The following is a 26,094-nucleotide window of genomic DNA, read 5'->3' on the forward strand; positions in this document are numbered from 1 at the left end:
GAGGTGGGCGGGGGGCAAGTTAGCATCAGAGGCAATGGCCACAGGGGCCCAGGAAGTTGACTTTACAACACAGAGTGTCCTGTGTCCTTTTCTTCTCACAAAACCAATACATAGTCTTTGCAAGCAACCCAGAAAATACTGGCAAACCCAAAGAACATTTCAATGTAATTAAAAACCACAGAGAAATGACGACCACAGGAGCCCTTGTACACAGTGTTGATTGCGGCTGGGGTGCCAGCATAGCCACTTCTAACGCATCAAGAACTCACTTGCTGTGAATTGGGCTAGCACTCGCTCTCTGAGTATCCCTCATTTTCTGGTTGAGAAAATTGAGGCATAGGAAGGTTAAATAAGTTGCCCAATATTCAAACCTGTTAAATATTAGAGCTAGGATTTGAACTCTTGGCTCTTAAGCATTTTCTTCTCTGTGGCCCACAAAGAACACTTTGAGCATGTTTCTCCAATTATTTTTCATGTCAATAAAAGCATTTCTTTGATACTATTTTCTGTAGTGTCTCATGACTAATTTTTCTTTCATGAAGCTCACATTGATGAACATCCTTGAAGCTAGCTACATCTTTGTTGAATATTCAGGCAAAGGGTACAGCTCAAATCATTTCCCCGTACTATATGAGAATGGTTGTTTACTGGATTAATATTTAGTTTTGGAGCTGACACATAACTCCAAAAGAACTCAATGATTAGAAAAAAAAAAAAAAGGGAAGCCAAGCACTGGTGGCTCATGCCTGTAATCCTAGCTACTCAGGAGGCTGAGATCTGAGACAGGTTCAAAGTCAGCCCAAGCAGGAAAGTCCCTGATACTTATCTCCAATCAACTACCAGAAAACCAGAAATGGTGCTACAGCTCAAAGTGGTAGAGCACTAGCCTTAAGCAAAAGCTCAAGCCCTATAGCTGACAAAAAAAAGAAGGAAGAGAAGGAGGGAGGGAGGAAAGAAGGAAGGAAGGAAGGAAGGAAAGAAGGAAGGCAGGCAGGCAGGCAAGCAGACACAAGCTCACATCTTTAATCCTAGCTATTCAGGAGGTTAGATCTGAGAATTGAGGTTCAAACCAGCCTGGGCAGAGAAATCCATGGGACTCTTATCTCCAACTAGCCACCAAAAAAAGCCAGAAATAGGGGTGTGCCTCAAGAGGTGGAGCACTATCCCTGAGCAAAAGACGGAGTCAGAACTGGAGGCCCTGAATCCAAGCTTACTTCTTGGCACAAAAGAAAACACCCCACCCCCCCCAAATATCAACAGTAACAACAAAAGCTTTAGCATGTGCTATACAGAACTGCAAACAGGGGCTGGGAAGGTAGCTCAGTGGTAGAGTGCTTGCCTCACAAGCATGAGGCCCTGGGTTTGATTCCTCAGCACTACGTAAGCAGAAAAAGCCGGAATTGGCACTGTGGCTCAAGTGGTAGAGTGCTAGCCTTGAGCTGAAGAGCTGAGGGACAGCGCCCAGGCCCAGAGTTCAGGCCCCACAACCGACAAAAAAACAAAACAAAACTGAAAACAGCAAGTCCACATGTAAAATCAGATAATTGCTAAAATATATAAATCATTAAAAAAAACAAAACAAAAGCCACCTCTGCAAGGCTCACGTTCCCAACCGTCCTCCCAAGGCTGGCTATGCTCTGCCTGTTCCCGTGGGAGGACTGGGTGCTAAGACCCAAGACAGGGGCACTAGTAGCCTCACCTGATGGACTGCAATGACTCGGCACACCCGAGCAAACCTTTCCACAGTGTACTTTTTAAAAACAGCTTCAGTCATTTAAAATGTGTTTTGGACCAACTATGTTTGTCTGCAGTGCTTTGAGCTGGGGTAAATGCACCTCTGAAGCACTTATGCACTGCCAAATAATCCTCCCCAAAAGGCTGCCCTAATTTTGGCTTCCCTTTATGTGAGCCCGGCTCAGGGCAGGCATGTCCCAGCAGGGTGAAACCCAGGGGCACCTACTTGGGTGGCTTCTCCACTGTGCGGTAGGAATTGAAGGACTGAAGCTGGTTCTGGACCCCACTGAGAGAGTTGGCCAGCTGCCGGTCATTGAGGGTCACAATGGTTTGCTCAATCCACTGCAGCAGTTCTGAGGCCAGGGACTCATACTTTTCCACTAGGCGTTCTGCCTCCATGGCGTGGTCCAGCACCTGGGAGACAGGAGATGGGAGGCTTGGTGAACTGCCCGGTCCTGCATCTAGGCTTTACAGGAGTAAGACCTGGGCCCTGCCCCCTCCACCCTTTCCACCTACTGCATCACAGTGTGTGTATGGCTGGGAGGGGGAGGAGGGATTACCTTGCCAATTCTTTTGCCTTCTACAGCCAAGGCCTTCATCTTGGAGAAATAGTGGTAGTAGGTAGCCACGTATGTAATGATGGATTTCTCATCTGGTTGGTCCACATTCACATCTGAAGAAAAGGACCCCTCGGGTCAGGCAGACACCAGAAACCCGCGTCCCAGCAGTAGGCCCAAAACCCGAATCACTTCCCGCGTACCCAGGATCCCAGCCCTTTAAGGCTGGTATTTTTTTCTGGCCCTCTTCAGAGCCAAGTCACAGCTCAACCATTTCCACGAAAGGGGCCTAAAACCAAGCTCCCCTTTTGTTTTTCTTTCTCCTAGACATGAGAAGGGCCCCCCAAGCTGAGAATAAAACCTAGAAGCCTAGGAGGCTTTGGCTGAGTATACCTAGTGGACAAACTTGTTTGGAGAGGAGAGAGGGGGGACAGCCAAAAGCAAGTCAAGAAACAGTCTGTCCATTTGGAGATGGGTCACAGACTTACAGAAACCTAAGTTGACAGCTTCAGGGACAGTGGGACAGCAGGTACAAACTAAGCCTACTGGAAGTGGTACTGTGGCTCAAGTGGTAGAGCGCTTGCCTTGAGCTGAAGAGCTGAAAGAAAGCTCCCAGGCCCAGAGTTCAAGTCCCGTGACCGATAAAAAAACAAAAAACAAAACAACTAAGCCTACTGACTCCAGATGCAACAGAGTAGGGAGGGAGGCCAGCTGTCAGCACCACCATGGAGCTGTTTCCAGTCTTGATCCCAAAGCTCAGCCAAGGTCTGTCCAAGCAGGAGCGCATCCTTCAAGCTCAGACAGCCTCCATCACTAGACCAAGGCTATGACTTGGAATCCCTGGGTTTTCTGAATTGAACCAGATTTGGTCCTACTGGAAGTAGTACTATGAGACTGGAAGCCCCTCCACACTTCTGAAAGCATTCCCACAGGCATCCCAAGTCATTCACACGGCTACCAACATCATCTCACACGTCACAGACAGAACACTTAGTTTTACTTCACACTTTACATCATAGCCAGGCTTCTTAAAGTCTGGTCTAGGAATGCTGCACTACCACTACTTTTGTCCCAGACAGCCGAAGCTTATCATCCTGGACAGAGGAGATAGGGTTACTATGGGTGGCCCAGGAAAAGGAGGCAGTGACTGAGATCCACACTTGACAACGAGGTGAGAGCTCACCTTTCCTTTACTGGCTAAGCCCAGATAGTTCTGCTCTGCAGAGGTGAAGAGGACCTGAACTCTGGAGCCAGGCTTGCTGAACAAGAATCCAGCTCTGCCAACTGTGTGACCTTGGGCAAATCAATTGACCTTTTTGGTTTGTTTTTTTTTTTGGTCCAGTCGTGGGGCCTGAACTCTGGGCCTGGGTGCTGTCCATCAGCCCTTCAGCTCAAGGCTAGCACTCTACCACTTGAGCCACAGCGCCACTTCTGGCTTTTTTTTTTCTGCTTATGTGGTGCTGAGGAATCGAACCCAAGGCCTCATGCATGCAAGGCAAGCACTCTACCACTGAGCCACCTTCCCAGCCCATCAATTGACCTTTATAAGCCCTGCCTTCTCTTCCATAAACTAAGGATAATAATGGTTCTGATTTCAGAGGGGTTTGTAAGGACTCAATTAATTAAAGCATGTCACATGCTGCGCAGTGCCAGGTACACAGTAAGGGCCGGGACGCTGGCTGAGGACAAGTGCTCAGATCTCAAAGTTAGGTAGTTTTACTTCAGAGCCCTAGTAGTTTAGAAGTAAGGTCCTCGAAGAGCACATGAACTAGTCCTCTTATTTTAAACTTGAGGAAACCGAGGCACAGAGAGGCTAACAGACTGGCTATAAGTCACAAGCTGGCTCTGGGATGGGGCTAGGATAGAACCCAGAGCCATCTTCCTATAGACTTTTTTCTTCCTTTCCCTTCCTTTTTTTTTTTTGGTCGGTCGTGGGGCTTGAACTCTGGGCCTGGGTGCTGTCCCTCAGCTCTTCAGCTCAAGGCGAGCGCTCTACCACTTGAGCTATAGCGCCACTTCCGGTTTTCTGGTAGTTTATTGGAGATAGGAGTCTCACGGTCTTTCTTGCCCGGGCTGGCTTTGAACCGCGATCCTCAGATCTCAGCCTCCTGAGTAGCTAGGATTACAGGCGTGAGCCACCAGTGCCCGGCCCTTTTTTTCTTTTTTATACTACTTGGGTTGGAATTCAGCCTCTTGCTTGCTAGGCAGGTGCTTTATCACTTGAGCCACACCTCCAGCCCTTTTTTCCCCCACTGGTTGATAGGATCTCATTTTTTGTCTGGGCCTGTACCTACTTTCTGTTTCCCGCCATAGTTGAGATGATAGGTGAGCATCATCACACTCAACTATTAGTTGAGAAAGAGTCCTGGAACTTTTGGCCCAGGCTGGCCTTGCTCCATGATCTACCCAATCTCAACCTCCTGAGGAGCTAAGCTTACAGGGATGAACCACTATTCCTGGTGTTTTATCTCTTTCTCTCTGCCTCTCTCCTTCTCTCCCCTTCCTCCACTCCCTCTTCCTCTCTCCCTCCCTTCCCCTCTCCTCTCTCTGTCTGTATCTCCGTGTTTCTGTCTCTCTCTCTCTTTTTCTAGGGTCTCATTATGTAGCCCAGGATGGCTTTGAACTTGTAATCCTTCTGCTTCTACCTGAGTAGTATTACAATCATGAACCACCATACCCACCTAAAAATTCATATTTTTAAGCTAGGCACTGGTGGCTCACCCATGTAATCCTAGCTACTCAAGAGGCTGAGGTATGAGAATTGTGGTTCAAAACCATCCCAGGCAGGAAATTATCTTCAATTAACTAGCAAAAAAACAATTAAGTGAGAGTACTGATGCAAAAAAGAAAATTTCCTGGTATTAACACATACTTCAGTGGGTTTTTTTTGTTACATTCACAACCATCACTATTACCCAGTTCCAGAGTATTTTCATCATTCCCTCCCCCTAAAAACCCCTGTAACCATAGGCAGGTGTTCTCCATCCACCCCTCCCAGCTCCTGACAACCCCAGTCTGCCTCCCATCTGCCCTACCCTTGTTTTGCAGAGCTCCAGCCTACCTTCGGGGTCCAGCAGCTTTGTGAGGCCCAGCTCCTTTTCAGCCAGATTGAAAGCATTTTGCAGATTGTAGTGGGCATTGCACTTCTTCAGGGACTCAAAATCCAGCAGATCTGGCCTGGAGGGGAGAAGCCAGAAGGCCCCAAAAGTGCTTGAGGTCCCAAAGAAGTAAATTCACTCCTACCTTTATCCCTGCCTCCAAGTCAAATTATTTTTTGGAAGGCAACACCCCAAGCCTTCCCCCATTGCTCCCATCCCTAGCTTCCCATCCTAAGTCCTCTATGCAGCACAGTGCCCCCACATTCCTTACGGCTCTTCTCCTGGCTTCTGGGTGCACATGCACCCCTGGGCCACTAACCCACATGTCTGCTAACTGTCTTCTCACCGGTGTTTGTGCACGATGGCGTTGAAGGCCAGTCCATCCCTCCAGCTGGTGGTGAAGTTGTGCACGTTGACATTGGGATATCTATAAACAGAGACCAGAAAAGAACGGTGAGTGGGGTTGAGCCCCAGTCTGTGCAGGACATGGTCTCTGGAGGCTGTCCTTCATCTACTGTGCGGCGTAGGTGTCGCCCACCCCACGGCCACGCCCCCGGGCTTCCTCACCCTGCCGTCTTCATCTGGCACCACAGCAGCAGGGCATCTTTGGCTGACTTCTTCTCCTTGTTGTCTTCTGTTTCCACACTGATGTCTTGGATCTAAGGAAGGAAGCAAGGGAGTGTCCCTCATTCCCTGGACAGGAGCTCTTGGTGTTGTCAGAGGCACTCAGAGAGAAATGGAAGGAAATGACGCTTGAGATGACTCTTGAAGGGGTGAAGGGACAGAGCCTGGACTCCCTTCAACCTAGACTCGTAACACGAATCATTGGGTCCAAGGAATTTGAGGTGGGACGGCAATGTGGAAGTGCCCAAGAGTACAGGGAGCTGGTTCCTCCAGGTGGGGAATGCAGGTGGATGAGAGACCATTTTCTGCATGGCTTTCAGGGGTGAGGCACAAGGAACTCTGCTTAGGACTGAAAAGGACAGGGAGGCCAAGCAGGGAGGATGGGGGGGCCAGCAAGACAGCTGAGATGGGACCCAGAAGCATAACAGAGGGGGTGACCAGACTTCCCTTGGACTTCTAAAACTCTATGCAGTGAAGGACCATTTATAAAACTTCCTGTTCCTCATGGACCAAGCTGGGGTCCTTAATACACAAGACTAGCACCCAAAACAGACTCCAGGGAACTTTGCCAACACCAAACAGTTCTCTGCCCTGTGGAGCGAGGCTAGCTGCCTCACTGAGTGTATGGAGAACTGCTCTATAAGGTGTGAGATATGGATTTTTTTTTTTTTTGGTCGGTTGTGGGACTTGAACTCAGCCTGGGCGCTGTCCCTCAGCTCTTCAGCTCAATGCTAGCACTCTGCCACTTGAGCCACAGCACCACTTCTGGTTTTCTGAGTGGTTTATTGGAGATAAGAGTCTCGTGGACTTTCCTGCCTGAGCTGGCTTTGAACTGTGATCCTCAGATCTCAGCCTCTGGTGTAGCTAGGATGACAGGTGTGAGCCACCGGCACCCAGGCAGATGCTTGTTTTTTGTTTTTTCCCTACAAATCCTGGGGCTTGAACTCAGGGCCTGGGCACCATCCCTGAACTTCTCTTGCTCAAGACCAGTACTCTTACCACTTGAGCCACAGCTCTACTTCCAGCTTCCTTGGGGGGAGTTTATTGGAGATATGAGTCTTACAGTCTTTCCTGCCCAGGCTGGCTTCAAACTGTGATCCTTAGGTCTCAGCTTCCTGACAAGCTAGGTTTACAGGGGTGAGCCACTGGTGCCAGACTTCTATTTTTGTATTTGTCTATCACAGGCCAGCAGGAACTGTGGTGCAAAACCAGTGCATGGTCCACACCCTGGTTAGTGCTGACAGTACCTGGAATCGAAGGATGATGGTCCAGACCAGCCCAAGAGTCAGACGGTGGTTCCCGTCTACGATGTCGTGGGAACCCATGTTTTCCAGGTGTACCTTCTGCTCCTTCAGAAACTGCAGGGCCTTGTCCACATTCTCCAGGCAGTGGATTCGCATGCGGCCCTTAGTTGGTTTTGGCTGTTGGGGAACAGGGGGGAGTATAGTGACAAGTGACACACGGGCTCCTGGGTTTCCTTCTTCTTCCCCAGCCTTCCCAGTGCTCTCCTTCAGGAACATGAGGACAGCCCCAGGACCAGGCTGAAGGTCATGGAGCCCAGGCTGGGGTTACAGATGAGGCTTGGCCAGATTAAGATTCCCAAGGGAATTAATTGCACCCAGAGCGAGCGGGAAAAGAAATGTTTTCAATGGGGCCACTGTTCCTGTCTCTGCAAAGCAGGGCGCCCACGTAATCCACCCAGCAAAGCCGCTCCAAATGAGCCCATCCTCTGGGCAGAGGGGCTGCTGTGTTCTGCCCCTCTTGTGGCTTTCCCCGTTTTGGTCCCTGGGGCTCCCTCCTCCCTCTGTGACAGGTGCTCACCAGTGTCTCTCCTGAGAGCACCTCCAGGAGCCTCAGGAGGTTGCGCCCGTCCCGCAGGTCGCTGTACAGGTCTCCCACCCGGCAGGTCACCCGGGCCAGGTGTGAGTTCACCCACTTGGTGAAGGTTTTCTTCTGCACTGCTTCTCGCTCATCTGTGGTGGCAACATGAGGTCATTTCTGTCCTTCAAGTACAGTGTGCCTACTTCTAAAACCAGTTGTTGGGGTGGGGGTCAGGGGGCCTGAGGAAGCAGAGGAAGTGATGTCTGGGGAGATGAGAGGAAGGAAGACGGCCAGGAGGAGAACCCAGAAGAGCTGGGAATGGAGAAATGGAAATGAGCTTGACGACAAAGAACAAGAAAGGGAAGAGAGGAAATAAGCTTTGCGAAGACAGGATGGAAGCAACGGTACAGGAAGCGCGGGGATCAGGCTTTGCGATGTAACAGTGGTGAAACCCTGGGGAAGTTTTCCATCCATTAGAGCCTCAATTTTCCCATCTGTTACATGGGCACATTCCTTTTATTTCCATATTTCGATTGGTTAAATGAGATAGTAGTATGAGACACCAAGTTGATGCCTGGTGCGTGGCTCCCTGATTAAGTACTGGGATAGAGGTAGATTCTCATCGTCTCAGCCATGGCTGAAAGGAGGCACGGGCTGAAAACAGGGCTGTGGTCCTTCCAGGTGGCCGACAGGTAGAACTGACAGAGTTAGATACCAATCTCAAGAACAAAAAGGGAGGGGGGGGGCCAGGCAAAGTGCACAGGAAGATTCTTGATATGGATGAAGCTTCCACCCTTTGTTCATTGCGGAGGGAAGAAAGAGGCTCAGGCATGGGAAGCTGCTCCACAGGCTGGTGTGACCTGACCTCAGAGATGACCTCCGGGGTGAGGACCTGGCCCCAGTAGCCAGGGCATGAAGAGTTACTGTGGACTCCATCTCAGCACCAGCATCTCAGAAACTGAAAAGACTCCTCCCTTAATCTCACGTTCCAGGGCACCTCACCCATAAAAAACAGCAACACGCCCAAGTCTGTTCCTGTCTACCTCACCTCCAGCCCCTGTACCTGTGCCAAACCCGGGGTCCTCATGGCTGTGTGGGCCGCCCTGTAGCACCTGTGGCACCCACATGTCTCTGGGCCTCTTTTCAGGGTCTATAGGCCCTGCCTAGGCTAGGGACGGCCAGGGATTTCCAGACATTACTGGGTTGAGGAGGAGGGCAGCCTGCCCTGGTATTACGCCTGGGGTGAGGCCATGTTGGCACACAGGTAGAAAGAAAGTAGAAAGAGGAGTAGCTAGAAAAAATGGGCAAAACCAAACTCAGAATGTAATGTCACAAGTCGAACCCATAACATCCTAGACACACAGGCCCTAAAACACAATGGCGTTCGAACACCCCTCTTCAGACAGCTTCCCAGGCTCTGCGTTTCAGTCCTCTCCTTCGACACTTTCCCCAATTTCTACACATGTCCGGGTCACACACATTCAGACACCCACTCTTAAGGCCAGGGAAACAAACAAGCTCTAAGCTCAGGTCTCTGGCCCACTCCTTCTCTCCTTCCCTAACGAGGTGAGCCTGGCTCAACCCAGGGATGGGCTGCCTGGAGGGAGGAGAGCCGAGTGGCCACACTGACGCCTTGGGCCCTGCATCCCCATCACCTTTGTACCCAGCAGGGTGTCTCAAAGTCACGCTACGACCACACACAAGTCCCTTCCAGTGGGTCCAAACCTTCCCTGCTTCTGTCCACATTCCTGGACTTTCTGGCCACTTGACATGATTCCTCCCAAGTCTCATGGTATTGTCCCCCAAGTCAAGTGCTTGGCTCTAGCTTCTGAGCCCCGGCAGACCCTCCGGCCCCTGAAGCTCCCCTCCAGCTCCCCAGGGCTCCCCTTAGCCCAGGGAACTCACCTTGAAGCTGTTTGAAGCGTCCTTCCAGCACGCTGGCGTACTGAGCAGGGTTGATGAAGGCAGCTGGGGAGAGCAGGAGCCCCCCGGGGTTCTGGGCCCCTTCCACCGCCTCATAGTAAAATTCCTCAGCCCCATTCAGACCGTTCCCATGCACCCTGCTCACTCCATTCGCACTCATGGTGCCTGCTGCCTCCTACACAGCTCGTGGCCCAGAGTCCATGCTCCCCTGCGCAGGGCAGGGCGGGTGGTGAGCGTCTGTCCCCTGAGCCTGTGTTGGAGGTCCCCAGAGGCCGCTATGGCCAAGAGGATTTCAAGGATGCTGTGAGTTTCAAGTAGGAAAAAATAGTTATGGGATTTCTAGCTCCAGAGAACAGCGAGCAGGCACACCTGGCCACAGGGAGAGAGGCAGCTCCAGACAAACAGGTCGGACAGTGTCGGGGGAGGGGCAGGGGGCGGAGCTGGGCTGGGGCAGGGCCAGGCCCTGCAGGGGCGGAGGAGGGAGCTGCCAGGGCCAGGAGACTTGCCAGGCAGGCCACAGGTTGCCTAAGACTGGGGAAGACCCGCCAGAGGCCCCCCCTACCCCCCCCCCAAGCAAATTCCTGCTTCCTGAAGGTCTGCTGACAGACAAGGAGGCTGAGCTCCCCGCCACTTGAGTAGTCCCTGTCTAGGACTCATGGGCTTTGATCTCAGCCCAGAGAGCTGAGAAAAAGAAACGCGGAGCTCCTAGGAGAATGGAAGCCAAGTGCTGTGCTGGCATTTACTTTTGTCACCTCCTCTGGGGAAGGAATAAGTATTGCTGGTGTCTTCTCCATTGGTATTTGTTATCTGAATGCCAGCCCCTCTCCTGCCCACCAGGGCCTTCTCAGCCAGCTTCCCAGCTCTGCCCCACTGCTTGGGCACAAACTACCATCTTCCCCTCTGCCCTTTCCCTAGGCTTCTGCTTTTATAGCTGGCAGTCTACACATACCCCTCCCTCAATGTCATTCATTTAGTATTTGCTTGGCATCTTCTGACACAAGGCAAAGCCCATGCAGAGCTCTGATTTGGTGAGACCCAGCTTAGAGGTGGAGAGACATACCTGAGCACTGGGTGGCACCTGTGTGCTCAGTGACGAGCCTGGTGGCATGGGTCTGTGTGCACACTGAGGACAATGTTGAGTGGAACACATCACATGCACAGATATGACACCAGTACCAGTCCTGGCTTATGTGCAAAGATGTCATGACCACATGTGTGTCCTTTGCCCAGAGAGTGAAAGTCCTGGACTATGTGTCATTATAGATACACTCAGGGTGTGTAACAGGTAAAATACAATGGCATGGCTGTCACGGCAGTTCTAGAGGACATGTGAATCTAAAACTGGGGTACCAGAGAGATGTTTTCCAAACATATCACTGACATTCTCCATCCCTCATGTCTTTTGTCCTCTCTGAGCTCTAGTCTAGAAACAGGTAGGAATAGTTCACCAGCCAGTCTCAAGAACCCATCTGAGCCTGGTGCTAGTGGCTCATGCCTGTAATCCTAGCTACTCAGGAGGTTGAGATCTGAGGACTGTGGTTCAAAGCCAGCCCAGGGCACGAAAACCTGTGAGACTCATATCTCTAATTAACTACCAGAAAATGAAGTGGCGCTGTGGCTCAAGTGGTAGAGCACTGGCCTTGAGCTGAAGAACTCAGTTCCAGCCCACGACTGACCAAAAAAGGAAGAGAAGGAGGAGGAGGAGGAGGAGGAAGAGGAGGAGGAGGAGGAGGAGGAAGAGGGGGAGGAGGGGGAGGAGGAACAACCCATCTGAACCAGGCACTAGTGGCTCATACCTATAATCCTAGCTACTCAGGAGGCTGAGATCTCAACACTGAAGCCAGCCTGGCTAGGAAAGATCCTTATCGCCCATTAGCCACCAAAAAGCCAGAAGTGGAGCTGTGGCTTAAATGGTAGAACACTAGCCTTGAGCAAAGAAAGCTCAGGGACTGTCCAAGCCTTGAGTTCAGGCCCCAGGACCCCCCCACCCCCGACCCCCACACACAAAAAAGAACCCATCTGAAGAAAGATCCAGGATCCTCAGAAGCTGCAGCTGCCATTGTTCCAGATTGTTGCTGGGCTCGTTGAGAATTTCCTCGGGAGCTTTTTTAAACCCTGAGTTCTGGACCATATGTCTAGAGATTCAAATTCACTGTGCCCAGGGGAGGGACTTGGGAAGCTATTTTTATAAAAACTGTCGCTGGGTAAAACATGCCACCAGGTTTGGGGACCTGGGCTTCCACTGTGGGTGCCACCCCACAGGGAGCACTACCTCTCAGGTGGGAGGAGTTATGACCTCTTACACTGAACTGGGTTGGGCAGCAGGCAGGTCAGTGGTGATGACAAGGGTGGGATGGAGGCGGCCAGTCAGACAGGGTGGGTGGCCAAGGGGTGTGTGATTCAGCCCCATGCCAGCAGCCGCTGGTGGTGTCAGGTGGCAACCCTTCTCTTGTTGCCATGACAACCCCTCCCCCAGAACACAGGGAGGCCCGTCAGACGGGTTTGTTTGTGCCTAGAAGGGGAGAGCCCTGGCCGCAGGGAAGGGTAGGGGCCAAGGTGGGTGGAGAGTAAATTCTGGAGAATGAATGGGTGGCTTTGGACTACGATGGGGTAGCAGGCAGAGATCCTGCTTCGGGGAACAGGTAGATACAATAATGAGAGTAACAGACGGCAGGTGGAGCAGAACAGGTGTGGGAACTGATCGTGGACATCAAGGAAGACACCAGGGGAGGAAAGGTGAGGCAGAGGTGGGTGGAGACAGAAGCGACAGTCAGAGTGTAGAAGAGAAGGGATGTGACTCAGGGCCCGGGTCAGGAAGGGAAGCCGATTCAGCCAGCAGGGCCAGTCCAGGGGTCAGCTCAGCTGGCATACTAGGCTTTGGGGGAAGGGAGGTTAGGAAATGCCTGGTATTGTGTGAAGTTTGTTCCTGCACCGGACTGGGGACCAAAGGGCTTGACAGGGTGCTCAGGCTCTCCCACTTCAGTCCAGCAGCTTAGACAAGACAATTGTCTCCCCATAAAGATAAAAGACTCTACACACCCACCTCCGCACCTCCTCGGTTCTCCGGGACCTCACCTGCCAGAGCCTTAATTCGAGACCTCTCGAAGAGGCGAGCTGAGCTGCTGTCATTGTCCCAGTCGGAGTCGGGCAGGTCCCAGCGGTTGTTGATGTCACTGTACTGGCCCTGGATCTCCAAGCTGTCGAAGTCTGTGGGCGACAGAGTGCTGCTCATGGTGGTGGGTGGCTTCCTGCTCCTGGAAGAACATGTGGCTGGTGAGGGGCGTCTTGGGGGCCGCGGAGCTCCCCACTCACCACATCCTGCTATCTTTCTGCTCTCACTTGGCTCAGCTCTCCTCGTGGCCATGGTTATGGATAGTTTAGCCTTTTGTCTTTAGACTGTGGGAGGGGGGAGGCAGAGATGGCAATGTGACAGCTGCACTGGGAGAGACACCGGAGGACAGAGAGCTGTCTGAGAGCTTGAGGACAGGCTCAGAGGGCTTCAAAGCAGAGACAGACACAGCAGAGCCCAGGGACTCAAAGTGGAGACAGCCGTGGGAATACCAGTGTGTAGACCAGGGTGGTGCAGGCGGAGGATGGGGGTCTTGATGGGTACTAAGGAGTACAAACTAGAATTCTTTCATTCCCTGCTTCTATTTGAGTTCTGAGCCTTCTTTAAAAAATTATTATTGATAGGCTAACCAGGAGACTGAGATCTGAGGATGGCAGTTCAAAGCCAGCCCGGGCAGGAAAGTTCGTGAGACTCTTATGTCCAATTAACCACTAATAAATAAAAGCCATGGGCTGGGAGGGTGGCTCAGTGGTAGATTGCTTGCCTTGCATGCCTGAGGCCCTGGGTTTGATTCCTCAGCACCATATAAGCAAAAAGAAAAAAGCCGGAAGTGGTGCTGTGGCTCAAGTGGTAGAGCGCTAGCCTTGAGCTGAAGAGCTGAGGCCCAGAGCTCAGGCCCCACGACTGGACCCCCCCCAAAATAAATAAATAAATAAAAGTCAGAAGTGGTACAGTGGTTCAAGTGGTAGAATGCTAGTCTTGAGCAAAAGCAGCTCAGGGGCAGTGCCCAGGTCCTGAGTTCAAGCCCCAGGACCACCACACACACACAAAGTTTTAAGTTTTTATTATTAGTTTGCATTAGTTATACACAGAGAGATCTCACTGTATCTCTGAGCCTTTGTAGGTAAACTGGAGATTAAAAGACCCCAATTTTCCTCTTGAGCTAAGTCAAACAAACGGTAGATACCCCAGGGAGACCAATGCACTGATAGACAAGTATAGACCAAGTGCCCAGGAGTTCAAAGGATTCAGTATAGTTCTCACCTTTTAGTTTCCTTTTGTTACGGAGAATGCTAAGTAAGTGCTCAAAAGACACCCCTGAGATGTATGTGTCCCCATCATTTCACAGATGGAATACCTCCAAAGACATTGTCAGTGCGTCAAGGTGGAAGGAGCACTAGCGTTTTTTGTTTGCTTTTGCTAGTATAAGGGCTTGAACTCAGGGCCGGAACTCTCCCTTGGTCTATTTTTTGCTCAAGGCTGGCACTCTAGCAATTGAGTCATAGATTCACATTCAGCTTTTTGGTGGTTAATTAGAGATAAGAGTCTCACAGCCAGGCGCCAGTGGCTCGTGCCTATAATCCTACCTACTCAGGAGGCTGAGATCTGGGGATGGAGGTTCAAAGCCAGCCTGGGCAGGAAGGTCCATGAGACTCTTATCTCCAAAGAACCACCAGAAAACCAGAAGTGGTGCTATGGCTCAAGTGGTAGAGTGCTAGCCTTGAGCTGAAGAGCTCAGGGCAGCGCCCAGGCCCAGAGTTCAAGCCCCATAATCAACCAAAAAAAAAAAAAAAGAATCTCACAGACTTATTCCTGATTATCCTGCAGTCTTTTAAGTCTTCCCAGAGGGATCAACACCCAACTAGCCTTGTAGTGCCCAGTCCTCTTTGGGCCAGGTATGCTTGCCAACACTACTTTTGACCTTAACTTGGGCAATATACTCTGTCCTCAAAAAAATAACAAATGAGTTTCCTGTTAGCTCCTGGGGACTTTGGAAAAAAAACAAACAAACAAAAAAACCATCTGTACTGTCCAAAGTTCTTGTGTAACACAGGATTCAACAGCCATTCAAGAGGAATGGTGAGGGGAGATTTATTTTTATTTTTTTTGTCAGTTGGGGGGCTTGAACTCAGGGCCTGGTTTTTTTTAATTTTTATTTTTATTGTGAAAATACTCTACAGAGGGGTTACAATTATATGGGCAAGATAATGAGTACATTTCTTATCAAGCATTGTAGCCTCCTCCTTTGTTTCCCCTTCCCATCCCTTCCCATCCTCCCCCCCCCCCCCCCCCGCCCCCGTGGGCCTGGGTTTTTTCACTCAAGGATAGCGCTCTACTATTTTGAGCCACAGCGCCACTTCCATTTTTCTGGTGGTTCATTGGAGATAAGAATCTCATGGATTTCCACGCCCAGGCTGGCTTTGAACCACAATCCTCAGATCTCAGCCTCCTGAGTAGCTAGGATAACAGGCATGAGCTACCAGTGCTTGGCTGAGAGGAGATTTTTTACTTTAACAGAATCCCATATTCTGTTAAATTTGTCTTAAATTAAGGACCTCTTAAATATGAAGACATCTTTGTACTTATTTAGTTCTTTGGGGGGTGCTGAGGCTTGGCACTCAGGGCCTTGTGCTTGTTAGTCGAGTGCTGAACCACTTGAACCATGTTCCAACACAGCACTGTGTATGTGTGTTTGTGCATGCATACACATACACACGTGTGTGTATGCCAGGACTGAGGCTTGAGCTTTGGACCTCAAAATTCTCACTTAGCTTTTTCTTTTTCTTTTCTTTTTTTTTGGGGTCCGGTTGTGGGGCCTGAACTCTGGGCCTGGGCGCTGTCCCTCAGCTCTTCAGCTCAAGGCTAGCACTCTACCACTTGAGCCACAGTGCCACTTCCGGCTTTTTGCTTATGTGGTGCCGAGGAATCGAACCCAGGGCCTCTGGCTTGCAAGGCAAGCACTCTATCACTGAGCCACCTTCCCAGCCCTCTTTTTCTTTTTTTTGTTGTTGGTCGTGGGGCTTGAACTCTGGGCCTGAGCGCTGTCCCTCAGCTCTTCAGCTCAACGTTAGCGCTCTACCACTTGAGCTTCAGCGCCACTTCCGGTTTTTCTGGTGGTTTATTGGAGCTAAAAGTCTCACAGAATTTCCTTCCTGGGCTGGCTTTGAACCATGATCCTCAGATCTCAGCTTCCTGACTAGCTAGGATTACAGGCGTGAGCCACTGGCGCCTGGCTCTTTATCTTTTTTTCTTTGTGCCAGTCCTGGGGCTTGAACTCAGGGCCTGAACACTGTCCCTGAGTTTTTTTTTTTTTTCCTTTCTTTCTTTCTCAAGGCTCTACAACTTGAGCCACAGCCCCACTTCTGACTTTTTGCTGGTTCACTGGAGATATGAGTCTCACAGTGGCTTTGAACTTTGATCCTCAGATCTCAGCCTCCTGGGTGGCTAGGCATAAACCACCAGCGCCTGGAGACATTTTAATCTTGAGTATGACTCCCTAGTCCAGGGCTGTGACACTAGCGGTATTGGGCAGTGTTTGAGATCAGCAAATATCCTTCCTGAAGAAAAGAGGTAAGGAAAACCTGTCATGTGGTTTGGGGAAGGTAGAAAGGCATTGGGTGGTAAGGCTCCGGTGGGGAGGATAGTGAATTGTCATGGGAACACAAGGAAATTGGCATATACCAATAACTGGTTCCAAGAAGCTGAATCTGACCAGCTTGAAGGTCAGTATGGTCCACTCTCCATTTCCCTGGGCACCAGGAAGATTTCCCTACAGTGTACAGGAGCCAAGGTCTCAGGGCCCTAGAGCTGGGCTTTTCATTCCCTATAGGAAGGCAGAGAGCTTAATTCCCACCAGGCAGATGACTCCTTTCCCATCATTTCCCCCAACAGAGTCTCTGGATTTGCTCTGTAAATATTTATATAAAAATAAATTCTAGGGCAGAGTTGAATCACCCTGAGCAAAGAGCAAGTGCTGTGGGCAACGCATGACCTGAACTCAGTGAGCTGCGGGATACGAAAGCAGTCGGTGATTTAGAAGCTTCACACTTGGTCCCTCAGATGGGGCCTCTCAGCAGCAGCAGCCCCTGTGGTGCTGGGCTCTGGGAAGGATCTGTGCAGAGACCTCCCAGCAGGCACAGCGACACCAGCACCCTGCAACTGTCGATTTATTTGACCCCCTTTTCTTTTACCAGAAGGCACAAACTTACTAAAGCCAGCCCCCAGGAGTGTTTTGTTTGGCCAATTGCTGTATTTATTTATTTGGTTCACTGTTTCATTTTTAAAATCATAAAACACTTCTTATAAAAGAGCATTACCTTCAGCACATTACTCTGAACAAATGGCAGGGACATGTGAACTATTGTTACTTTCCTCCCTGTTGGTTCCTCCCCCTCCCCCCTCGGGAAATGTTTACAAGTAAAATCATCAACAATAAACAAAATAATCCTCTTTGCTGCTGTTTCAAAATTTCGATGTTGGTTTTTACATGCCTACTTTACAAAAAATTTTGTAAAGAATTAAAACAGGGCTGGGAATGCCCTGGGTTTGATTCCTCAGTACTAAGTGAACAGAAAAAGCCAGAAGGGGTGCTGTGGCTTAAATGGTAGAACAGTGCTCAGGCCCTGAGTACAAGCCCTAGAACTGACCAAAAAATAAAATAAAACATATCTGCTAGGCACTGATGGCTCAGGCCTGCCTGTAATCCAACCTACTCAGGAGGCTGAGATGCGAGTATTGCAGTTTGAAACCAGCCTGGGCAGAAAAATCTATGAGATTCTTAAGCCAATTAACCAGTAAAAGGCCAGAAGTGAAGATGTGGCTCGAATGGTAGAGTTCTAGCCTAAGCAGAAAAAGCCAAGAGAGAGTAAAGGTCCTGAGTTTAAGCCCTAGTACATGTATAAAACAAAACAACAACAAAACATTACCTCTAGTGAACAGCAAAGATTTCACTACACTTCAAATGCAGGTCAGTTTGAAGCAGAGAAATGTTAGTTTTCTAAACAGAAGGGGATTTAAAAGAAAAAAAAAAAAAGATGCAGCAAAACTGTTTTAGAAGAACCCATTTCAGATTCCTTTAGGAGGGCCAGTGCCTCTCACTTCTCTGCAGACCCTGCCACTCCCTTTTTCTCTCCTATACAAATATGTCTCATAAATGTATGCTACCTGTCAGGCCCCTGAAGACTTGGAGGCATTCAAATTACTTTAAGTCTCTGTATTCCATAGAGCAGACACTTAAGGAAGCCCCATGTCTGACACTGTCTCCAAACAACTAACTCTACCCTATAGGCTCAATGTACCCAAATATGTACTACTTGGGTGACCTCAGGGGTCCTAAGAACTCCAGACATGGAATCCAGACTTTCTAGGGCCTCTCTGTGAAATCTTTTTTTTTTTTTTCTTTTTTTGGTTGGTCGTGGGGCTTGAACTCTGGGTTTGGGCGCTGTCCCTGCGCTCTTCAGCTCAAGGCGAGCACTCTACCACTTGGGCCACAGCGCCACTTCCGGTTTGCTAGTGGTTTGTTGGAGATTAGAATCTCACAGACTTTCCTGCCCAGGCTGGCTTTGAACCCCGATCCTCAGATCTCAGCCTCCTGAGTAGCTAGGATTACAGGCATGAGCCACCGGCGCCCGGCTTGGACTCTTTTATAATTAGGGGGAGAGGAGAAGGACAGAGCTAGAATCTCTGGCTCCTCATCCAAATAAAACTTCAAACACAAATGCTTCTCTCTTCAGATCAAGTTTGAGGCCTATGTGTTTTCTGACCTGAGTTTCCAGGGATATCATGATTAAGAAAAGGAACCCATATGGTATTTTTGTTCTTTGGTCACAGATCCCCTACAGGGTCATGGTACTGAGACTATACAGAGGTCTTGTTCCCATAGATTTCATTGAGAACAGTGCTCTTAACAGTGTTGTTAAGCACTGTAGCTCTGTGCCTGGAAAGTTTTGGGTTCCAAATATTCTGGGTCTGTAGCCTCTCCCACTCCCTGCCTTTTGGACAATATGTTCTGTACATTCCCAGCTGCCATCTCCAGATTCCTATAATTTTCTGTTTGAGTTTCTCCTACCCAGATCCTGGTTCCTTTTCACTGAGTCTATCTTCCCTTACCTAGGATCTGGACCTCCATGCTGTCCTCATGCTGTCAGAAAGCAAAGCAGCCCCATCTCTACTCTCAAATTCTCCCTGTACTGGAGAATCTCCAAACTTATTCTCCTCCAAGGATTCCTGAACTCTGGCAATAGGGCAGTGCACTAGCTAATCCAGATTACCATTTCACCCCTCTCTTATTCTTAGCCACTGACCTCGGTGGGGCCCAAGTAGCTTATGTTGTTAGTGCCATAATAGTGTCACCTCCTTCCAGTTGTAGGCTGGAACCTACAAACCGCTCAGCCACAGGTAGGTCCTCTAAGATGTCAGCCTCCACTTACTTTCCTCTGCTGACCTGGCCTCTAAAGCTGGAAATCCTATCCCTGGGGCTAGCAGCTGGGGCTAGTACCTAATTCCTCCTCTCACCACATGCGGCTCCAGATTAATTCTTTCCTTCCCTCAGAGTGGATCATTCCACCCCTGCGCTCCCACAGTACCTCACAGGCAGCTATTATGGCGCTTATCCCATTGTATTACTGTTACTTGTTTGTGTGTCTCCACTCGTTCCACCTTTAACTCATTGAGAACTGGGTCTTACTCCTTTCTGGGTCCAGTACAATAGATATTCAATAAAGAAGACAGTGCATGAAGAAACCATTCGTTTTTGGCTACCACAGTTAATGTCTTTCTTAGGGCCAAAGAAAAGCATGGAAAGAATGAAGGTGGGATTAGAAATGACCCGCTCCTTAGCTGCAATGGTTTCAGACTTGGGCACTAGAACTCCTGACCAGCAATTCTTAGACTCCCACAAATCACAATCATCTGGAGTAGGGGGAGGGCAGCTGAAATAGACCACTGGGCTCTGCCCCCAGAGCTTCTCTTTTGGCAGATCTGGGGGAGGAGTTGGGAATTTGCATTTCTAATTCGTTCCCAGGTGGCACTGAGCCTGCTTATGTAGGGAACCTACTTTGAAAGCCAAAGATGACAAGCAGCTGGAGCTGGTTGGTTAGAAGCACTGTGAAGGCTGTTTCCAGCTCCAGTGACTAGAAGTACTTCTAGGTGTGTGCAGGCTCTCCCTACCCCATGCTGAACTCAAATACAGCTTCCTCATGGGAGCTCCAAGCACGAGAGAAGAAAATGAAGACAGAGTGGGCGCTAGAACTCATGAAACAGAGGTGCTGGGTCTGACACAGCGAATCGCAGATGTGAGGAAGGAAGGAAGGAGGACAGGGCTGCAGCAGCCATGGGAAGGAAGAATTGAATAAATGACAGGAGGATGAATAATAGATTAGAAGAGATGGGGACCTTGGCAAAGTAGAAATCTTATGTGACTCAAACTATAAATGGCAGAGAGAGGAAAAGGCAAAAGAAGTCGTAATTAAATTCAGCACTCCCAGGAAGGCAAAAGACAGATGCTCCAGGATAGGTAGAGAGCAGAAGAAAGGTAGGAAGAACAAAATCCCAATCTGTTTCCTGGACCCCAACCTATTTCCTGGTCCATGCTCCTGATAAAGCTTAAGGGATCTGCTCCTCAGGAGTTTAGGAAGTAGGTTGAAGGGGGGACGGGGGACTGCTTTTTCATTCTCTTAGGAAAGAATTATTCAGCCTCATTTTGTATGTATGTGCAGGTAATGAAGGCTCGAACTCAGGACCTAGGTACAGTCCCTTAGCTTTTCCACTCAAGGCTGGTGCTCTACCACTTGAGCCACAGCATCACTTCCAGCTTTTTGCTGGTAAAAATGGAAAATAACATCTCACAGACTTTCCTGCCCAGGCTGGTTTTCGAACTGTTAGCATCCTCAAATCTCAGCCCCCTGAGCAGCTGGGATTATAGGTGTAAACCATGGTGGTCCCGAATCTGCCTCATTTTCACTCCCCAACCCGGAGCTTGCATCAGTCTCATAAGCTCCATCTTAGTTGTTGTTGTTTTTTTTTTCCTTCACAGATGTTTAGCTGTTTTCGAATACACCACGAGCTTGTCCCATGCATCAAGCTAAGACATATTTGAAACTTAACTCTGTCCACTTCACCTTCAAGGTAAACTGGTTTGTGGAGAACCCAGGCCCATGGCCTGCAACTCCCAGCTCTCAGTGTTGGAAGACGGTGGTTGCCCCCCACGGAGGAAGGGAGCTGAGAAACAACCCACGGAGAGTGGGCTTGTACTAAGCAGGCTGTCGCAGGGCTAAGACTACCTCAGTCAACCTGCCACCTGCAATGGGGGGAATGAGGCGAAGTCGCTCGGAGCCGGAGCGGATGGCGATTGCGAGCCGGAGCGCCGGAGTGGGTACACCCCCGCCAGGATGGCTGCGTGCTGGGGCCCCCCCAGAGCCCGGAAAACGTCCACACACACCCCCAAATAAAGCCACCTTACCCGACGCTTCCCCACAGGGCTTCGTTCCCTCTCGGCCAAAGCTACACGCACCCCCCTGCCAGCCGCGTCCCCTGGCCCGCACCCCGCGAGGGAGCCTGGGCGGCAGCACCGAGCCAGCTCCCGAGGAGGCGCGGAGCCCACGCGGCTGCAGGCGGCGGCCGGGGGCGGCGGGACAGCGCCCGCGGGCCGGTCCGCCGGAGCCGCCGCGGGGCCCGCGACCCGCCGGCGCTGTCAGCCGCGCTCCGAGTCGGGGCGGCCCCGTCCGTCCGCGGTCCGTCAGGGCTCTCCCCGCGCCCCGCAGGCCCCGCCGGCCCCGCGCCTCGGCCCCCGCCGCCTTCACGTGGGTGCCGGGCCGGTGGGCACATGACTCTCCGCATCCTGTCCCCGGGCCCCGGCACAGGCGAGAGGGGCCGGGTGCCCGCCCCCTCCGCAGCCGGCCGGGACCCCGACCCCGCCGCCCGCAGCGCAGCGCCCCGCACGCGGCTGCACAAAGCGCGCCGCCCCCGCCGGCCCGGGCGGGACAAAGCGGGCCGGGACGCCGGCACCTTACCTGGACGCGGAGCGCCGGCCGGACGAGCGGGAGCGCGGTGGGCGGGCGGGCGCTCACCGGTCGTCGCCGCGCCCGCAGCCCCGCCGCGAGGGGCGGTTGCGGGTGGCGTGGCGGCCGCGGGGCGCACGGCGGGTGCTGTCACGGGGCGCGAGCGGCGCGGGGCGCGGGGGGGGGGGGGCGCGCGGGGCCGGCGGCGGCGGCGGCGCGCGGGCGCGAGCGGCGGGACCGCGGCGCCGCGGATGGAGGACAATAGCCTCCCCCCTGCCACAGGCCGCCGGCTCCCGCGGGAGGCCCGGGACCATCTGGAGCCCGCGGCCCCGCGGGGCTCGGGGCGGGGCCCGCGCCAACCCCCCCTCCCCGCCCAGTCCGGCGCCATGGCAACCGAGGCCCCTCTCGGCTCTCCCCTCGGCTCCCCGGCCCGGGGTCGCTGACCTTCCCCGGGGCGACCGCGGCCGCCGCTGGTTGGCCGGCTCCGACCTTCCCCCCCTCCCCGCCTTCCGCGGAGGGGCCGCGCAGGACCCCCGCCTTCCGGCCTCGGCCAGCCCCGCGTCACCCCTCGGCCGTGCGCGCGCCCCGTCCCGGCTCCGGGGGGCCCTGACCTTCCCAGGCTGGACGCCCCCCACCTTTGTCTCTCTTCCGCCTGAGGGAAACCCGCACCCCGCGATGTGCAGTCCCCCCAGCGCCCCTCACTCACCGCCGAGGTCTCCCCGAGATGTGGCCTCTGTTTCCTTTTCAGATTCTCCTGTCTGGGCACCTCCGGGCCATCTCCCCTACGCCCTCCTCGCGGCCGTGCCCCCTCTCCCGCGTCCTCCTTCCGGCAGGTAGCCTGGCCTGCTTTCCCAAAGCATCTCCATGGTGTTGGTGGAGATTTGTTGCTCACAAATCAGATTCTCGGCACAGTCATCGCAGCGGCTTCTCAGCTCCCTCTCATTTATCAACCAAGGAGAATTCTGGCCCAGTCACTGTCTTAAGGGGGCTGGGGGCGGGGATGGACATTTCTAGGCCTGGCACGAGCTGGGCTCCTTCTTGGTTTATGTGCGGTTGGATGGGCTAAGGTTTAAGGTCATCAACCAAGGTGCAGTGCTAGCTGCTTAGGAGAGGGAGGGATTATGCCTAAATCAGAACGAACGCCCAGGGTGGGTGCTAGTGGTGGGTGCTAAAAGTGCACTATGTCATGTGACACTCCCACCCCCTCGCTGGCTCTGAGAGGTAGATGCTGTTCTTCCAGACTAGAAAGCTGAGCTCAGAGAGGAACCAGTAGAAACCGAGTGGGCCTGGGACGGTCTTTTGGGTTCTATTACTGCTCCTGATGCAGGTGGGCCTGAAGAATGCCTGAAAAATGACCAAGGAATATAGGCAACTCCAAGAATGCACGTTGAGTGAATTATTGGATTTCAGGTTTTATAAAATGGCTTTATCGGCCATGAATTTAAGGATTCTGCTTCTTCCCGAAAAGATATGCATACTGAAACAAATAAATATAATGAAACCCCTTTCCAGAAAAGGTTCTGACTAAATAAAATCACTTGAATGAAATGTACTTGGAAACAATTTGCAAGGTAAAACCTAAGTGTCATTTCATTTACCTGGCCTTGGTTTTCCTCATTTGTAAGATGAGTTGAGCAAAGTATTCAAGAATTGCACTTTTAGAAAAGGTTACCCTGAAGTTCTCTCCTAGCTCTGATAGGAGATTTCTACACTAACGTGGTCCTCAGCCTTCTGGGTTACACCCATCATCAGCTGTGCTTCAAATGACAGGTTCAAAGAAGCAAGGGCCACAAACTGCAACTGTCCCTAGAGGTCAGAAGAGAATGTGTTGGAAGCCAGACACCAGTGGCTCACACCTGTAATTCTAGCTATTCAAGAAGCTGAGACCTGAGGCTCTCAGTTCAAAGTTTAGCCCAGGGTTGGAAAATCCATGAGACTCTTCTCTCCAATGAACCAGCAAAAAGCTAAAAGCGGTAGAGCACCAGCCTTAAGCAAAAAAAGCTAAGGGACAGTACCCAAGCCCTGAGTTAAAGCCTCAGGGGTACTAAATCAGTTAATCAATGTGTGTGTGTGTGTTGAAAGGTTCAGGGAGAAGGAAAGTGAGGTGTGTATAGTGGAAGACGCTTGGTCAGGGGCATTAAAGTTGATGGGACCTGACAAAGAAACTGGAAGCCATCAAACTGCTATTAAATTGGTTATGGGAACTAAGGGTCTCAACCCACAGCCTGTTAGATTGTGACCTAGTTAGAAGTCAAACACATTAGGCCTTGTGATTAGCATAATGATGGCTTCTATAGAATTGTTTCCCACTTTCAGCATTTCATAATTCTACAAAAAGCCATATAAGGTAACTATTCTAATTTTTGCTCTCATTTTATTGTTGAGCAAACTGATATTCAGATATACAAGTGAAAATTCACAGAATTAGTTCATAGTAAAGATTCCAGGTCTTCAGATTCCTGGTACCTATGGACAGAGTGTGGCAGAGTAATTAAAAGTATTGGGTTGGGGGCTGGGGTTGTGGTTCAGTAACAGAGCATCTGACTGGCATGAGCAGGGCCTGTCTTTGATCACCAGCACTAGGAAAATACAAAACAAAACTCCTTAGCCTACTCAGGAGGCTGAGATCTGAGGATCACAGTTTTAAGCTAGCCTAGGCAGGGAAGTCAATGAGACTCTTAACTCCAATAAACTACTCCCCCCCCCAAAAAAAGCTGAAAGTGGAGCTGTGGCCCTAGTGATAGAACTAGAGGCTAGCCTTGAGTAAAAAAGCTCAGGGACAAGCACCTAGACCTTGAGTTTAAGCCCCTAAAACCAAACAAAACAAGACAAAAAAAAAAAAACAAAACAGATTTTGTAGTGACTACGTTTAAATTCTGATTTTTCTAGTTGTCTGAACTTGGACCTGTACTTACCCTCCAGGGCTCAATTTTTGTCACAGTAAAATATAGACTTAAAAAAAAAATACTGCAGGGCTGGGAAGGTGGCTCAGTGGTAGAGCGCTTGCCTTGCATGCATGAGGCCCTGGGTTCGATTCCTCAGCACCATATAAGCAAAAAGAAAAAAGCCGGAAGTGGCCCTGTGGCTCAAGTGGTAGAGCACTAGCCTTGAGCTGAAGAGTTGAGGGACAGCGCCCAGGCCCAGAGTTCAGGCCCCACGACCGGACGCAAAAAAAAAAAAAAAAAAAAAAATACTGCAGAAGCCGGGCGCTGGCTCAGGAGGCTGAGATCTGAGGATCACGGTTTAAAGCCAGCCTGGACAGGAAAGTCTGTGAGACTCTTCAATAAAAACCACTAGAAAACCAAAAGTGACATTGTAGAGCACTCGCCTTGAGCTGAAGAGCTGAGGGACAGCGCCCAGGCCCAGAGTTCAAGCCCCATGACCGACAAAAAAATACTGCAGAGCTGAGAATGCAGCTGAGTGGTAGAACAGCTGCCGTATGTGTGAGGATCCTGGGTTTGCGTCCCAGCACTATGGGGGTGGGGGGAAAGAGGAGTTATTGCAGGTAAAGTAATAGAACAACTGCCCTGTAGTAAGCACTCAATCAGTGTCAGCCATTATTATTTTACCAAATTCTTATTTTACTGTACTGTTTCCCAATTTGGAAAGGAAAAAAGGGAACACTGAGATCATTTCTTTCGGCTGTGCGACTGGGTTGCTTTGGAAACTAGTTATTTTGCTCTGCAGTGAATCAGTACAGTCGATGATGAAAATGCCTGCTTCCTTTTTTTTCCTGTGGGCTGCAAAAGTGAATGGAATGATGTCCACCAAGTGTGCTGAGCTGCTCAGAGAATCTGGATTTACTGCTTAGATTACAAGATTCATGGAAAGGTCTTGGCCCCTGACATCTTTCTGTATCATGGAAGAGGTATCCCTCCTTCCATCTGAGATTCTGATTCTTCTGGCTCCTGCTCTAAGCCTCATCCCCTCCCACACTCTGATGGTCCTCATTCCTTCTGGTGCTTGCTCTCTCTCTGCTGGCTCCTTCCCATCAGTATTTGAGCATTCTCAAATTTCTGCTAGCTTAAGAAATAAGAAGCCCTGATGGCCTGTATCTATCTCCCTCATTCTTCCTGTCTCCCCCCGCCCCCCATACCTCCTCCCCCTGCAGCTCTAGGGATTGAGCCCACCGTTTTGTGCATGCTAGGCAAGCACTCTCCTGCTGAGTTAAACCCCTAGTCCATTGCCTGTGTGTGCGTGTGCATGCACACGCGCACATGCACACACACGCGCGCACACACACACAGGCATGCAAGTAGTAGGGCTTGAAC

General features: G+C 51.0%; 1 protein-coding gene across 3 annotated transcripts in view; it reads right to left on the minus strand.

Moving 5' to 3' along the window:
- LOC138824351 (spectrin beta chain, non-erythrocytic 2-like) overlaps positions 1–22,974 on the minus strand; it is a 45,884-nt gene extending 22,910 nt beyond the window's left edge. Inside the window, exons 1-9 of one of the 3 annotated variants that reach the window (XM_070018186.1) lie at positions 22,530–22,974; positions 12,833–13,011; positions 7,835–7,986; positions 7,261–7,434; positions 5,957–6,048; positions 5,736–5,816; positions 5,353–5,468; positions 2,295–2,407; positions 1,961–2,148 (exon numbers count right to left, since the gene is read on the minus strand). In XM_070018186.1, the coding sequence (XP_069874287.1) occupies positions 1,961–2,148; positions 2,295–2,407; positions 5,353–5,468; positions 5,736–5,816; positions 5,957–6,048; positions 7,261–7,434; positions 7,835–7,986; positions 12,833–12,989 (1,073 nt within the window). In that variant the 5' untranslated portion in view covers positions 12,990–13,011; positions 22,530–22,974. Of the gene's footprint in view, positions 1–1,960; positions 2,149–2,294; positions 2,408–5,352; positions 5,469–5,735; positions 5,817–5,956; positions 6,049–7,260; positions 7,435–7,834; positions 7,987–9,739; positions 10,151–12,832; positions 13,012–21,835; positions 21,928–22,529 lie in introns of those variants that run through there. The other 2 variants (XM_070018187.1, XM_070018185.1) reach the window with 2 other exon arrangements.
- Positions 22,975–26,094: the final 3,120 nt, after the last annotated feature.

The sequence above is a fragment of the Dipodomys merriami genome, unplaced genomic scaffold (assembly GCF_024711535.1).
Source record: "Dipodomys merriami isolate MVZ:Mamm:240054 unplaced genomic scaffold, mDipMer1.0.p SCAF_128, whole genome shotgun sequence".
NCBI classification, from domain to species: Eukaryota; Metazoa; Chordata; class Mammalia; order Rodentia; family Heteromyidae; genus Dipodomys; species Dipodomys merriami.